At 36.3% G+C, this 16,152-nt stretch overlaps 1 protein-coding gene across 1 annotated transcript in view; it reads left to right on the top strand.

Moving 5' to 3' along the window:
* LOC127622893 (leucine zipper protein 2-like) overlaps positions 1–16,152 on the top strand; it is a 167,255-nt gene that overhangs the window by 96,454 nt on the left and 54,649 nt on the right. The window contains exons 2-3 of the mRNA XM_052097029.1: positions 8,059–8,170; positions 14,205–14,275. Of these exons, the coding sequence (XP_051952989.1) occupies positions 8,059–8,170; positions 14,205–14,275 (183 nt within the window). The remainder of the gene's footprint in view (positions 1–8,058; positions 8,171–14,204; positions 14,276–16,152) is intronic.

The raw sequence follows: 16,152 nt of genomic DNA on the forward strand, positions 1-16,152 counted from the left end.
TTAATAGTGGTGTTTTCCTTATTACATCACGTTTTTTTCTGAAAGCAAAAAAAAAAAGCAAAGCGGGCAGGTTTACTCGTTATTAACCGAAAGTGAAGTGCTGCCGGCTCATGAAGTGCAAATGGCTTGCACGTGCTGCACAAGTCTGTTGGGTATACTGAAGTCTCGTCACATTTTAACTTTCTGTTTAACCTCCCATTCAGCTTATGATAACAGTGCGTGATCATGAGGAACGATTAAATCAAGATGTAGATTTGAATGCAGTTGTGGAATTTATATAAATAAAATAGTCTATTCCTCTCTTGTTGTTGCTGGCATGCCAGTGATTACCCCTCCGTGTGCCAATGCTGGCACACATGCCATTGCCGACCCCTGCATTAGCACATGGGTGCTAAGCAGGCACATTGGATTGTCTGTTTGTGCTCAGAATTAAAGCCTTGTGAGAAAACATTGCACCTGAGTCTAATTCCCCACATGCAGCAATGATTGGAATGCTTATTTAGTTCGGCTCCTGCTATGTGCAACCTGATAACAATGAACAAACAAAGTATTACAAAACCCTGTCCCACAAGGAGAAATAATTGCTCATATTATCCAATATCTAATCAAAACACATTTTTCCTGACCATTTTAGATTATTATCTATTTAACCCTCTGATGTATGAATATTTAAATCACAAACGAAAAAAACAAAAAAAAATTAATAATAATAATAATAATAATGATAAATGTATAGTTCACCCCCCAAATAAAATTGGTGATTATCTTCTTATTCTTTCATTTTCATCCTCATCTTTAACCCTCCAAATTATACATTTTGAGAGTGTTATACATCTGTCCATTACAATAGAGGGTAATGAAAATTTACTTGGCACATCACCCCTTTTGTCACCATGTTGAATTAATGTTTCCATAAAAATAAAAATGCCATATAAAGAGGACAGTCAAAGAAAAGTATCCATGGTGTTTGAGATGTGAGATCACACCCTGAATGGTTTAAAATGAATTTTAAAGATCTTCCCAATGTAGTGGACACCATGCACTTGAGGGTTTACATCACATCTAACCATCTGCTGAAGAGGTTTGATTAAGTAAATGATACATGAAACTGTTCTCGTAATAGACCCCATTGCTTTGTAGTGCTTACCTATGGCTGCAGCTCACTAATGAGGCATCACTCAACAAGAGGACACAAAACGCTTTATTATCGGCTGCGGTGAATCATATTTTATTGTTCATGTTCTTGTGGGTCTCATATAATTTAGCCTACAGACTCAGAACATCTTATCACTTTCATTTGATCCAAATTGATGTAAATGGATTGAATACGGTGCATCTTGAAAAAACAATTATGACTCCAAAGAAATAATAATACTCTGGTCTTGGCAATAACAGGGTTATGAACTGATTTTAATGTTGCTCTACGTGGTTTCTAGTGTGCAAAAGAGATTTAAATTTTTTTGTAACTGAAACCGCATCCCAATATACAAGCAAAAATAACTTATATTATCTTAATACTTGAATTTCCCCTGATAATTAATAAAGTGTGTCTGTTTCTTTACTTGATATCTTTCTCCCAAAATCTCTAAAGCACAGAGAGGTGTTCATATTCTGATTTTGTAGATATCTTGTGACTTCTTTTCTCCACTGTGTTTTATGCAATAAAAAGCATTTCAAATATTTCAGGTCCAAATATAGTTACATATATAGGTTAACTTGTCTTGCCAGAAGACAGGCTTATAGTTAAATACCTTTCCTCTTCTTGTAAAAAAAATTAATAAAAATTATATATATATTTAGATGATAGTATACTTTCAGTGAATATTTCGATGATACTGGTGGAAATTTAAATAGATATATATATATATATATATATATATATATATATATATATATTCTATTTAAATTTCCACCAGGGCTCATCCGTCAAGGGCAGTGCTCTGTAAATGCTTCACTGGAGAAGTGTGTACATGAATGTCCCAGTCTTTTTAAAAATTGCCTTTGGAGCATAGAGGCCCTGAACTATCCCACAGCGACACTTTACCCTTCCTCACACAGCTGATCCTGAAAGGTTATTCTTTTGTCTTCACAGGGTTTGTCAGATTGCTGTCTTCTCTCATATGTGAGAAAGCTGTGACACTATGAGCCAGTCAATACAGGTATCTGTGGGTAATAGAAAAGGATTGATTTTTAATGTTTCTTTGCCCTTTGGAATGAAACAAAAACTCCTCTCATCATATCGTTAATCCATGTGACATACGTAAAATGCATGCCCAGTGAATTAACCAGGGATAGTTATTCTTGCGTAACAAGATCACAATTTTTGTCAGTTTAGTGTTTTGACAGGCTATAACTTAAGTGGACACAATGTTAGAATTAGACAATGTGAGAAAAGCCAATCATAGCTGAAATTAATTTCAATAAAATCTGACAGTTGAAGTCCAATATTGAACGTTTTGATTTGTGTTCCTGCTGCGACTTTCTCCCTCCATAATGTTAGTGGAGCAATCTGTCATGTCTGGTCAGTATGGCATATTGAGCTGTGATTTGTAGGAAGAAACTGCAGCATTGCATGCTGAACTGCTCTTGGCTTGGTATGGGGCTGGATAATTTCCAAGCATCAGTCATCACTTTCGCTGATTGATCACTTCTACAAACACCTTTTGAAAATGTGAACCTATTTCAAGGAACTACCAAGGCCTGTTTCTTATTTTAAGCTTGTATTAACACATCATATACAGTATTTAACATTAATTGTGATCCTGATAAGAAGATTACTTTGTATGGGTTAATATACACAAAATACAAAAATTCTGCATGGGTGAACCGGCAGAGTCAGCGATCAAACTAAATTATCCCTCTTACAGAAATGTACACTTTGCTACTAAGCAAGACTTGCATAAAAACACCTCTGTCCGAAGCTACAAAGTAAGATTAATGTGGAAGTTTTGCTACTCTTCCATAAAACAATATTTTAAATGAATAAAACACCCCAGAAGTTGTTGTGTACCAAAATAAACTGTCTTTACTTTGAATTTGATTGTAGGTGTAGGCTTTACGATATATTTGTGTTTCAATGTGCGTTCAACATTTACAAGCTGAAGTGTATCGTGTTATAACAAGTTGGCTATCTTCCACATGTATTATGTCTACTCTAACCCTCTGAGACAAACAAAAATAATAGTATTAAACAATGTAAAATATAGTCCTATAGTGCTTGTCAATGGCATAATTTATTAGCTATTGGATTAGTACACACCGGCTGAGGGGCTCCCTGTATTTTGCCCATCTATTAGGCAGTTGCATTTGCAGAGTGTGACAAAATGTATTCCAGGTATTAAATTGGCCAAACTTCCGATTCCTTCAGATCCCTACCAATCATGCTGTAATACTGGTGGTTCTAGGCATCACCAGCTGGGCATTATTAAATGGCTTAAAATCTCACTGGACAAGAGAGCAGCTGGAGATAATCATATCACACGTCTAGATGTGAAATAGTGTCAAAACATATATATGGCAAACGGCCCCTCTACTCTCTAAAAACACCTCAATTAATTTGTTATTTTAAACCGGATTTAATTGGACTTGCAGGCTATGGCTGGTACAGATCTCTTCATGTCTGCATCCCTGAATGAAATGCTCAATAATGCATTATGGATTATATTTCAATTTCAAGATTAGGACTGGGACAAAATATTAATGAGATCTCAGGCAATTATGAGTCAACTATAAAACTCAAACCAATATTCCAGCAATGCAAAGCAACAGTCATATGAATACAAAACAGAGAAGGTACTTGCAAAAAGAACTGCATTGGCCTCAGGTTTTTTCCAGATGTTTGTATGAGAAAGTGTTGATGCTCGTTGTGTAGTAGAATTGTAGATGACCATTTAATTGCTTCTAGACACAGAATGGGATTTAGCATTTAGACTGTCCAAAGCCTTGCCTGTACACAGCAACATGAAAACATGAAATGGAAATTTCACACCCCCTTTAAACTTAGTCACATAGAAACAGTTTATATGTGTGCAGTATTCAAGGGGGAAAAGTACAAGTGCCCTAATTCTAGCTTTAGCTGAATAAATGATTTTGGGCATCCATGTATTTCAAAACTTTCTGTAATTCTGTTTCTCTCTTCTACAATGCGGAGACTCTGCCTATTCGCATCAAACTCATTTCATGTGCTTTCTCAAACATAGGATGTCGTTTTTTTGGTTCTTGTTGGGTTAGGCATTGTATTGTCAGAACACTATTATCCTAGTCAATAAAAGCCCTATTATAATCTGTATTGTATTTGTACGAAGCACTTTGAAACAGTTCTCAAGAACCCTTTTCTGTTGATTTTTTCACTGTGGCATTGAATGAATTGTGCAAGAATCTCTACTAGCTGTTGTGCACTTACTGCATAATTCCATCTGGTTCAGAGGACGGTAGTATTTTCATGCAATTGAACAAGTTGGAAAGTGTTTTACATTGTAATTTTGTTTTTCCATATACCCCTACATTTTTGACTGTTTGCATTGACTATATCATCGGTAGGCATAGATATTTTCAATCTTCCAGTTCTATGCTGACAGTATCTGACTCACAGAACAACAGTGCATGAGCATTTGAAATAAAACCGAAACCAAATAGTATGCATACAAAAATATCAAAATTTCTGAATAAAACACTGCTGCAATTCATTTAAAAGGAGTAATGCTGTTTTTCCTGGCAATTTTTCATTCAATGCTTCTCTTTTTATTTCTCTGTCCGCTTCTTTTTTTTTATCTTATTCATATTTTTTTATTTTTTATTTACATTACCAAAAATCTCAATGCATGCATACAATATATAAAGGGATTTAAATCCCACATACACAAACAGGATTTTTAGCAGCATGTTTGGCAGCCACAGGACACATTAATCTCTCTTTAGGTGCAGCTATTGAACTTAAGTATTTAAGCATGCAATCCAGAAGTTATAAAAACAGATGAGATAATGCAAATGATAAATCAGGAAAAAAGAAGACACAATATGACATAAGAAATTATAAAAATTCTTCAAATAAGCAATACTCCCAAATGCATCTTCTGACAACATCATATTTTCTAGTCATATTCTGGGGGTTACAATTTCCATTCTTTATGGTATTATATTATTCTGAAAGCATATCAAATGGCCCTGTAATGCCATTAGTCTACACAGAGAGCTCAGGCCTACAGTCACTAATGGAAGATGAGAAGTGATTGGTCCTGTCGTGTTGGCTAAATCCCAGTCCCTCTCCATCTGATCTTCACCTCCGTGTAGACCTGCACATCCATCCTGTGCTGTATGAACAGGTGGTGTGTTGAGCATTTTCCACTTTCAATGACCAGGGCTCAGCACTACTTCATTATAGAAGAGGATCAGTTTCATATAATTCAAAGTCGACCACAGAGACATACTGGGTGGGTATGGAAGCCTTCTGTGTCCAGAAACCCGGAAGAGAATTGGCATTTTCGAGCCATGGATTCCCTCAGGGGGATTTCCTATGGGTTTATAAGTAAAATAAGGTCTGTGGTGAACATTACATGAAGATACTTAGATATCTTGTTTTACAACATAAATTACACACAGTCATACCCCAAATGTGAATTTTAATGCCGGTGTTTTGAAAACAAAAGAAAAAAGAATGTGTTAACAAGTTGCTCGATTAGGATTACAACAGTTTTCCGTTTCGTCAGGCGTCTACACTCACATGCTTGTGGTAGTTGTAGTTCTTATTCAGCAACTTGTTAACAACATACATTTAAAAAAAAAAAAACCAGCCACCTCAGAATTCCCTTTTGAGGTATGACTCGGTGTAATTAATGTTGTATAGAAATACATCCAATTTTCTTCATGATATATTTACCACAGACCTTATTTATTTAAATTGAAAAAACCCATTATAAAAACCCATAGGCAAATTCCAGGGTGAACAGGTGGCCAAATTAGCCTTTGGGGTTAGCTTGCAAATTAACTGAACAACTGAACAGCTCTATTGGCTATTGGCTCTCTGAAAGGGGGGACCTCTATTCCTTCAGCAGCCATTTTGAGTGCTGTGATGCCTTTTGAAAAAGTTGATTGGCACCTTTAACAGAAAGAAGGGACTACCATTCCTACACATATTGATCATTACAATGCCTCTATCAAAAAGGTCACTTATTAACTGAGGTTTGCAATTTCTCCCCTTTACTTTCATACAAGAAGTTTGCCTACTACTCCTTATACTGTCTCTGGTACTATCCGTGTGCATATGCTTGTTTCTCTGCTTGTCATGTGCGGTTACTCAAAGCTCACTTCATCCTGAACAATCTGTTTTTCAAAGAGCATTCATGTGTTCAAATTGTTTTGTCAGATCTTTCAGGCTAACCATCTTTTCTTCAATAGGGATTGTAGCTTATCGTCAGCCCTCATATGGTGTGGCTCTAATCAGAATTATGAGATCGCTGGCAACAAGAAGCCAGAGAGTGCATCATGCGATTCTAAGCCTGTTTGTCTGACAGGCTGATTCTTATTAAAACACTTTTACCATAGTATCTCTCGTGTGAGAGCCTGCCAGAATAGCTGTGTCAAAAGATGTCACAGTGTAATTTTTAACCCTTGGCAGTAATAACCCATTTATTCCTCATCCTTTCATATGCAGAGAACAGACTGTATGGTTATCTGAATGGTTGTGGCCTTGAAATTGTTTCTATTTTGAGCCAGGCTCAATTTATTGACCTCTTATTGGTCTACCCTAAGTAAGCCCATCTCCATTGGATAATAAATAAGTCTAGCAGAGAAGATGTGATTTTTTTTCTTCTAGCGCTATCTGTCTCTTTCAGCTTCCACCCTTGATCAGTTACACAGACATCAAACTGTTGGAGTTTATAGGCAGGATGCATTCAAGCATGATTTATTTATTTCGCAGGTGTTGCTTTCCCATCATGGAGATTCGTATGACTGTGCTTTGGTTGTTGATGCTTTCATTGATATAAAGGTTCAGCTGAGAGCAGCACAGGATGCATTGGCAAAAAGCCCTTTGTTGAAAGTATTTGACTGCGCTCTACATAACTTATTTATGATTTATATTTGGGACAATGACAAAAGAAAATCATGACACATTATATTTATTTATTTATCTTGTTTGTGCTGTGCACAGCTGTGACTGTCTTTTTGTGTTGGCAAAGTGTTGATATTCTGACAGAATTGCATGAGATAAATATGGCTATATGTGTCTTTATGGAGGTAGGCCTGGTGTTTTGTAGCTTTGTAGATATAATCCATCAAATAAAAGTAGAGACACAGATGTTTAAAATGAAATAAAAGCTAGAGGTTAAGGCTTGGTGATAGAGCTACAAAATTATAGCTAAATCTTTTTCAGTCAATTGGCAATTTTCTATATAAATCTATATGTATTTGTTCTGAAATGGTATAAAACAATTATTGTTGTAAAGTAGGTTCTAAAATAGAACACAGATATAGTTTAAAATAATCAAAGCATCTTACACTAGATAAACACATAAAAAACGAACCATTGAATTCAATTAATTTGAAACCAACTGCTTGAACTGATTCATGGGAATTATTTTTCAACTCTAAATGGCTTTTTTTGCTACTGACGTTTAAATGAGAGACACTATTAAAACATCTTAATGCTCTTGTGAGTTGTAAGACAATTAGGAATTACTAAACTAGTCCAATGCCACAGCCTTTAGGAAACTTGGACGAATGAAAAGCACATCAAAACTATAATGACATATTTAGCTCAATAATCACCAGAAAAATGATTTTGAATATGTCATGAATATTCATGAATATTCAATGTATCATCCAGCATACTAGAGGTAATAAAAAGCACAACAATAGCAAAAATTGACCTTTAAGATGGAGATCACAAGTTGTGTTTCAGAATTTTTATGATTAACTACTGGATGTTTTTCATGTGTTCATCCTCCACTCACAATGGCTTCAAATCCTCCCTACTTCTGCAACCGGCCATGCAGAATGAATTTGCCAGGCATGCCATAGACTTAAAGAAGTCATCTTCCTTTTTCTTTTCTCATCCTGTAGCTATGAGGGGCTGGAAAAGAAGCTGAAGGAGGTTTTCACGGAGAGGACAGGAATTTTACAACACCTTTCTAAAACATCAAAGGAGCTGGACAGCATAAAGGGTAACCTGCAGGTAAGAGACCCTCTCTTTCCCCACAGGCCTGGCCATATGGTGGTGTGAAGGTTAAACAGATTCATGTTCCTTTGAAAATTTGAATAATCCATAGTGCAACTTTGTTACATGATTTAATGCTTGCAGATGGAGGCAGAATTTAATTTGCTTATGTAAGGCAACTCAAAGTGCGAGAGGTGTTTAAAATCCAATTTTCAAATGCTGTGTAGGTACTTTAAGCTGTTGCAATAGCTATGATGCTATTTATGACATTTCTGATACTCAGATCTAAGCCTACTCTTATCATGTGTGCTTTGCAATTTGCATTCTGTTGATTTTTCACTTTAGAAACACTTCACTCTCAGATGTAAATACTTTCCATATACAGTAGTTAAAAGATATTTTGAATTATTTGGGGCAGTAGTTTGCACCTATTTTTAATTTTTTTTTTAAATGAGATATTTGTCACTTTGTGAAGATTTGTGTCAAACTCTAAGAAACTATTAGGAGCAGGCAAGTACATACATAGACATATATATATATATATATATATATATATATATATATATATATATATATATATATATATATTTGCACAGAAATATATTTATTGAATAAAAAATCTAAATATCAGGTCGGTAGATGAGACTTTGTTGAGTTCCGATGCCCTCCTTCCCTCCCTCCCTCCCTCTCTCTCTCTCTCTCTCTCTCTCTCTCTCTCTCTCTCTCTCTCTCCCTCCGCGCCTCCGTGCAGCAGTGCAGCACACATCGTCACATCAGACACACAGACACATAGGCAGGCAGGCAGTAGCCCCTCCCAGCTCCTATCCCAGTTGTGTTTTTCTCAACTTTACAGCTAATTAGCCAAAAGACAAATATAATTAAATTGTGTCTTCCTAACATAATGTGATAAGTTAGCTAAAGTTTAGCTAAGGCTATATATCATGGCCATACAGGCTAATGTACTGTACTTAACGGAGACACTACAGGTGAATACAGTCAAATTTGTGTCTAATAACATCATCACAATTTCCACATTGATATGTAAATAGTGCAGTCATTTATTCAAACTAGTAGCATAGAAAACATGCACATTGTGGCATAGTTTCCTTTGCCGTTGCCTGCTCTTGTGATAAACCTAGGGAATACTAAAGAAGACCATGGTCTCTGTTGAACTGATTATTTTGTAGAATCTGTTGAGTATGAAACAATTGCGTGAGTGTGAGGGACTACAAATAAATTGGTAAAGAAGTCAGAGTTGTGTTAATATATTTAACATTTTGTTTAAATTTTTTTTTTTAAATAAATAATTATGAGAAGTGCCCTTTTTTTCCACTTGAGCCCCTGCCCCCCAAAATGTCTGTGCACGTCCCTGACGTTACAGTTTGACTCGCCTCGCCTCAACTCTACTCGCTTTACTTTTCTGAGCTTGCATTTCCATTGCAGTTTAGTACCTCCTCAGCGTGGGTGGGATTATAGGCTGATCGTCATAGTTGTGCCGCCTCTATTGCTGTGACATCATTTTAAACACGACACAAACTGAACAAAACAATAACACAATCTCTAGCTGTTAGCTACTAGCTCATTGTGCTGCATAAAGCAGTTGTTGCATGGGGATTTTACACAAGTGTAACAGTTAAATTGGCCTGGTTGTTTTAGAAGCAAGCTTCCCAGTAGCTGGTCAACTAAATAAAGTGAAACTTTCAAGCAGAGTATAGAGTTAACGTAACAAAACGTATCATCCTCCATCGTGGCTAGTCCAGGGCACTCTCTCTCCTGTTGCTCGTCGATCCACTTCTACTTTCTTCTGTTTGAACCACTCTGGCTGTTATGGTCCTTGATGGTTCTGTAGTCTCTTTATACATTTTTTTAACTTTTTCCTACACTGTTGGTAGGTCCGGTGGTAGCCGTGGACCATGAGTGGACCGTCTGCACCTCGTTTATTGAACATGGCGTGGTTTTGCGCACAGCCGTTTATTTTTTCACAATTCGAAATCACGTGAACAAATTATACCGTTATCGCCGTTACTAACTTTAAAACTAGCGGGTTGATGTCACGTATCAGAAATCCAGTGACACTGGTAGTGACGGTTCTCCATGACCAATCAGTGATCTGCAGGATTTTGACTTCACATTTAGTATCGGCTCGGCTCGCTTGGAACCTCGACCGAGGTAGTACTAAAAAAAGTATCTGGTACTATCAGCAGTGGAAAACCCCAAAAAAGCGAGCAGAGTCGAGTTGAGTCGAGTTGTACCGTGTAGTGGAAAAGCCCCATAAGCTTCTACAACAACAAATCCTTTTTTAATATTTTGAGAAACAGAGTTTCTAATAAATACATTTAATAAATAAATAAATAAACGTTGAGAAAACTCGAAATATCATAGTGATGGGATGCAAGAGATGTTTGATTTTTCACAAGTTTAAATAAAGCACCTCATGAAACTAAAAGGTTTAGCTTACACATTGTGAAATTTAAGATATTTTTCTAAACTTTTCCTTCTTTTTTTAGTGTTGACAACTTTCAATTTGGTTTGGAGAATGTTTGGGGGAAGTTTGCTATGTGTTTGTTGGATTTTGTATGCTTTGTAGATTCAGAGTATTTCACATTTCCAAAAATCTGTGACCCATAAAATAACCCATAAAACTGATCTCAATGGTGAACCGCACTGAGCATGCAAATGGTAGTCAAATGTTCATGTTTCATGAACAATGTAATGTTTGTAAGTTTGTATGAGTTTTTTAAGTGAACAGGAACTAAAACATTAACAACAACAAAATAAATAAATTAAATATAAATAAAACCAATACACAAAAAACATAGTACAATTTTAAATTGCATGATAACCAGTAAATAGCCAGGCAGCTATAAGTAGCCAAGAAGCATTAGTAAATCTGGCAAGCAAACCCGTAAAGCAGTGCTGGCACATATGAAGACTGATTAGCCACAGAAAGAATGCATTATTCCAGGCAAATCAATTTTATTTGTTTCTGGCAACTGAGCCAGTCAATCAAATACTTGATTGCCTTGTCCACCAGCAGTCCACCAGGCACCAGTGCCTGAGAAAAAACATACTCTCTGAATGCATAAACCTAATTCATAGAACAACTAATTGTTCAGCTGAAGTGTTTTGAGCATTAATGAATAAGGACCAAACACCATAAATAAAACTGACAGCAAATAAATACGTCACTAAAATGGGTCACCATTATATTGAGAAAATGTGATTTCCATCATTGAAATTCTTTTGGTCACTCTGTCAATCTAGAAGCAGCTTCTCTCCTGCAATTCCTGCATGGGAATGCATAGTAATGGACAAACAAGTTTAATGGTCCTGTCAAGACAGGATATGGTGGCTCTACTCCAGTATGCAAGGGTAGCAGAACCTCAGGGGCCTCTCTGCTGGATAGGGGCCTGGAGACTCCCTGGCCCTATGCCAAGCTGCTAGATCCCCTGAGTTCAAGTCAGAGATCTCCAGTGGATTTGCTGTAAAACCATGATCAACCGTAACCTTTTTAGCATGATCAATTATGTATGTGACCGATTAACCTTTTTGTAGTGCAGATTTACTGTCCATACTGTTTATTTTTATAATGAGATCTCCCCAGAGTGGAGCACATCATCATTAAACTTCGCCTGATGGAGCCTGTAGTCTTGGCAGTGGTTTGTGGTTTTGTGCTGGCAGATTCCTGCCAACTTGGCCTGAATAGACACTGCAATGCCAATCTCAATACAACTGAACAGCTGCACAGATGGTCTGCCAAAGACAAAGCATTGCTGCTGTTATTCACTGGAAACATGGAGGCACAGAAGGGTCAGCTGAGTGTGGCTGAGACAGAGCAACTGGCCAGTACATGTCATGACAGGGAGTGTCCTGAAGTTAATTATGAAAGGATTTCTGCTAAATTAACTAGGACTGTTAACTGTTTTTTTTTAAGGTTAATGCTCTATCAGGTTTTAAATAAACAAAGCTAAATCCTTAACCTTAAACTTAAACCTAACCATAAAAAGTGTCATAAAAAGCAAATGTAACATGAAAAATTTATTTTCTGAATCAGCTACTTAATTTTGTGGTGATTCTATTCAGCTCACGTGTTGACTCACTTGCTCCTCAGGACTCGTACCCCGTTCGTTTACATCGCAAGTTTAACACTCTATCAGTTGAGCTACCACTCAGTTTGGTCACATTTGTATTGCCTGACAAGACATGTGCTGCAGTAAAAGTGTTTAGATGTAATTGACAATCTGCCATTTCACTCTTGATTTGTGTGAAAGGGAATAAAAATCATTGTCATTGTAACACAACTCTGACTTCTTTACCAATTTATTTGAAGTCCCTCACACTCACGCAATTGTTTCATACTCAACAGATTCTACAAAATAATCAGTTCACACAGAGACCATGGTCTTCTTTAGTATTCCCTAGGTTTATCAGAAGAGCAGGCAACAGCAAAGGAAACTATGCCACAATGTGCTAATGTTTATTTTACCAGGAAACTTCCATGTCACGCACAAAAAGCCACATAAAAAGTATTTAGCAAAAATGTTGATATAGTAATGTGATTTTATGAGACCAGGTTGCAACTGATTAAAGTATATAAATGTTGAATATAAAATATGCAATGTAGAGACAAATATTTAAAAATGACAAATTAAAGGAATGTTCTGGGTTTAAACAAATTAAGCTCAATTGACAGCATTTGTGGCATAATGTTGATTTAATGTTGAAAAATGTAAAATCTAGGTTACAGTGAGGCACTTCCAATGGAAGTGATTGGGACAGTGAAAGTGAATGTGGCCAGTTTTTGGGGGGTAAACAGAAATGTGAATCTTATAATTTTATGAAAGCACTTGCAATATTCCTTCTGTTAAACCTTTTGTATGATTTGAGCTGTAAAGTTGTTTAAATTCTAATTTTTTTTATAGTTGTTTTAGGGTTTTAGGGGTTGTTGACATTGTAAAATTGGCTATAACTTTACACAGAAAAGGTTAGAAAGGAAATTTATCAGATTAAAATAACTATTACATACATATCTTTATGTCTTGTGGCAATACTTTTGAAAATTTTAGCATTTTGATGTTCAAAATCTGGCCCCCATTCACTTCCACTGTAAGAGCCTCACTGGAATGTAGATTTTAGATTTTTTAAAGAAAAGGGTGGACAAATCAAAATGTTTTGTGGTAATCAATATTATGTCAATATAATCAGTATAATACAAATATAAAAAGTCAAGTCAAGTCAAGTGGCAAATATCAATATAATACAAATTATGGTTTTTCAGTCGTGGGTAAAATTTCACTCTTTGACCTTCAGTGATAATTAAAGTTCATCAAATAATGCAAATTACTTTTCTTAAGCATCTCATCTGGGTTTGATATATATATATATGAATTAATTTACTGAAAGATTCATGCTCAGCTAGGTACTTTTGTCTTTGTGTGTGTTTGTTTGTGTGAACACAGACGTTTGGATGAACGCTGGCATCAGTTTGAGATTAGAAATCCCACAGGAAAAATGAAACAAAATGAATTAATGTGTTAATGGTGTTAAACATATTTAAATTATCGCTTACATTAATGAGTTAACTTTAACAGCCCTAATAATGACATTTTTCATGACCATTCATTATGCAGAATTTCATTGCAAATAAACAGAACTATTATCAGAATTATTCAATGTAAAACTGAAGTATCAAGAAATAATCTGAATGAGAAAGGTCTAATATCCTTTTCCTATTCTCTCAAGGTTTTGCATTACATTATTCATGTTTATAAGTATGCTGATTGAAGAACATTGAAATGAAGCTATGATGAGAATTAGTCAGATTGTCTCTCTCTGATCTCATTGATGTTACTGTGGAAGGAAACAGACCCCCTCCGAGCTACTTTTTTCAAGACTTTTTCCAGGTTCACATAAATCAGCTTTATAAAAGGTGGTCATGTCTTTAAAAATGAAATCTGTGTCAGCTACATCTGTCATGTTGAATCCAAACAACTCACACACATATACAGTAACATAAAACATAAATTACAGCCTTTCTGTTCTTTCTTGACAGTCTCTAAAGAATGATGACGCTGTGCCCAAAAAGGATGTGCAGAGAATCTTGGAGCTCAGTCACAAGCAAAGGTAAACCAAGTTTTTCTGCTTTGCTCCATTGTATATTTTTCTCCTCTTCTCTCTCCCCAGCTCCTCCCATCAATTCAGCCAGCATGTCATGCCACTGATCTGAGCCATTGTTTGAGGGACTTACTCTTATAGCTGTAATTCTAAGAAAAATGTGGATTTAGAAGGATTACCATCAGACTAAAATTAGCAGGTGCCCAATGATGTACATGCCATGTCATTTTTATTTGTATAGCGCCTTTCACAACACACATCGTTTTTCAAAGCAGCTTTACAGAAGTTCAGGCATTAACAGAAGATAAAACTGTAATATCAATCATATCTTAGAGTCATCATTGTGTATTTTGATAAAATACGATTGTGAATTGTGTTTAAAAATAAGTAATGAAATGATAATAATAATTGCATTTATAACCCCAGTGAGCAAGCAATTGTTATTTTAACAATAACAATAACAACAATAGCAAGTGTGTGAGAAATGAAAACACTGGTTAAGTCTATGAACACTCATAATATTATTGTGTTATTGCCCTGTTATCTATATACAGTCATATCATATACCCCTGCTGATCATAGATCTGCCTGATACAGCTCTGCCTGAAAGACTTCATTTTTGAATGAGCAATGGTAGAAAAAGCCCTCATTGAGGGCTGATATTAAATAAGTCTAAAAGCAAAAATGTACAAATGCAAGAATAAAACAGATAATCTTCTTTAAAGTAGTTTAAAGACAGTAATCTTAGCATATGCAGCATTTCAGTCAACTTTAGATAAATGAACTGTGAAGGAAACAAAGCTGTGTGATGGTCTCTAACAAATTACTCACTCTCACACACCAGCACCAGTAATTAGTGACTGTTAACAACTGTTTACATGCATACGGCTGTAGACAGATGCTCCACCATTTGTTGTATACATCTACGGCTCTCTTGGTGACTGTTACTCTTGTTTCAGAGCAACAGGGTTCTTTAACACAGCTTTTATTACAGAACTGTCTTGGGGTAAATCAGATTGAATTGTCATGGGTTTTTAGTGTTAAACTCCAGAGCACTCCAGAACACTCTTGGTAGCATCATGGCAACAGATTGGAACCATTAAGGCTCAAGCATGTTGGCTGCAGAATTCCATTTCCCTCAGTGTCAGGTGCACATAATGGCTTCTATTTTTAACCCCAATCAACAGTAGACAAATATTGAAATTCAGGGCATATGTGAGGAAGTTTCTGACCTTCACTCTCTTGATTAAAGTGACAATATAAGCACTCTGTAAGAAAAAAAAAAAAAAAGCGATAAACCGTTTCCCACAATATCATCATGAAACCCAATCTGGATCTGATTTTCGGACTTATTGAATGCACCGGAGCCCAACTCGTTAAAGATCACTTTTATTTGGCAAGCATTCATTATAAAATATTTTTTGTATGTGTATCTGTTAGGTTTTCTTTTCTGGAACATATAGTACACATTTGTTATGAGGCATTTTCTTACACTGTCTTCAATGCTTTGCACTGTACAATGCAGAAACTGCATTGCAAATGTAATGCAACAAATTTAGCAAAACAAACAATGAAGTGATTGATGAAACAGCATGCAGGAACAGATGTGAAGAAACAGCAGCTAGCATAATGCAGGTGTAATTGGAGCCAGCTTGTAGATAGCTGTGCAGTGTGTAAACCTCACTCTCCTGACCTCAAGAGGTGCACTAGCGACTGACGATAGGGGCTGTAGCCTTTAGCCTCCTTGTTAGCACGTCCGCCTCCCACACTGGAGACACCGGTTCGAGTCTGTTCGGAGCAGGGCGATCAGAGCCGGTTACAATGGTGCCATGACCCAGATGGGAGTAAGGATCAGGGGGGTGAGTGTAATGGGAGCCAGCTGGTAG

The sequence above is a fragment of the Xyrauchen texanus genome, chromosome 29 (genome assembly GCF_025860055.1).
Source record: "Xyrauchen texanus isolate HMW12.3.18 chromosome 29, RBS_HiC_50CHRs, whole genome shotgun sequence".
In the NCBI taxonomy this organism is placed as follows: Eukaryota; Metazoa; Chordata; class Actinopteri; order Cypriniformes; family Catostomidae; genus Xyrauchen; species Xyrauchen texanus.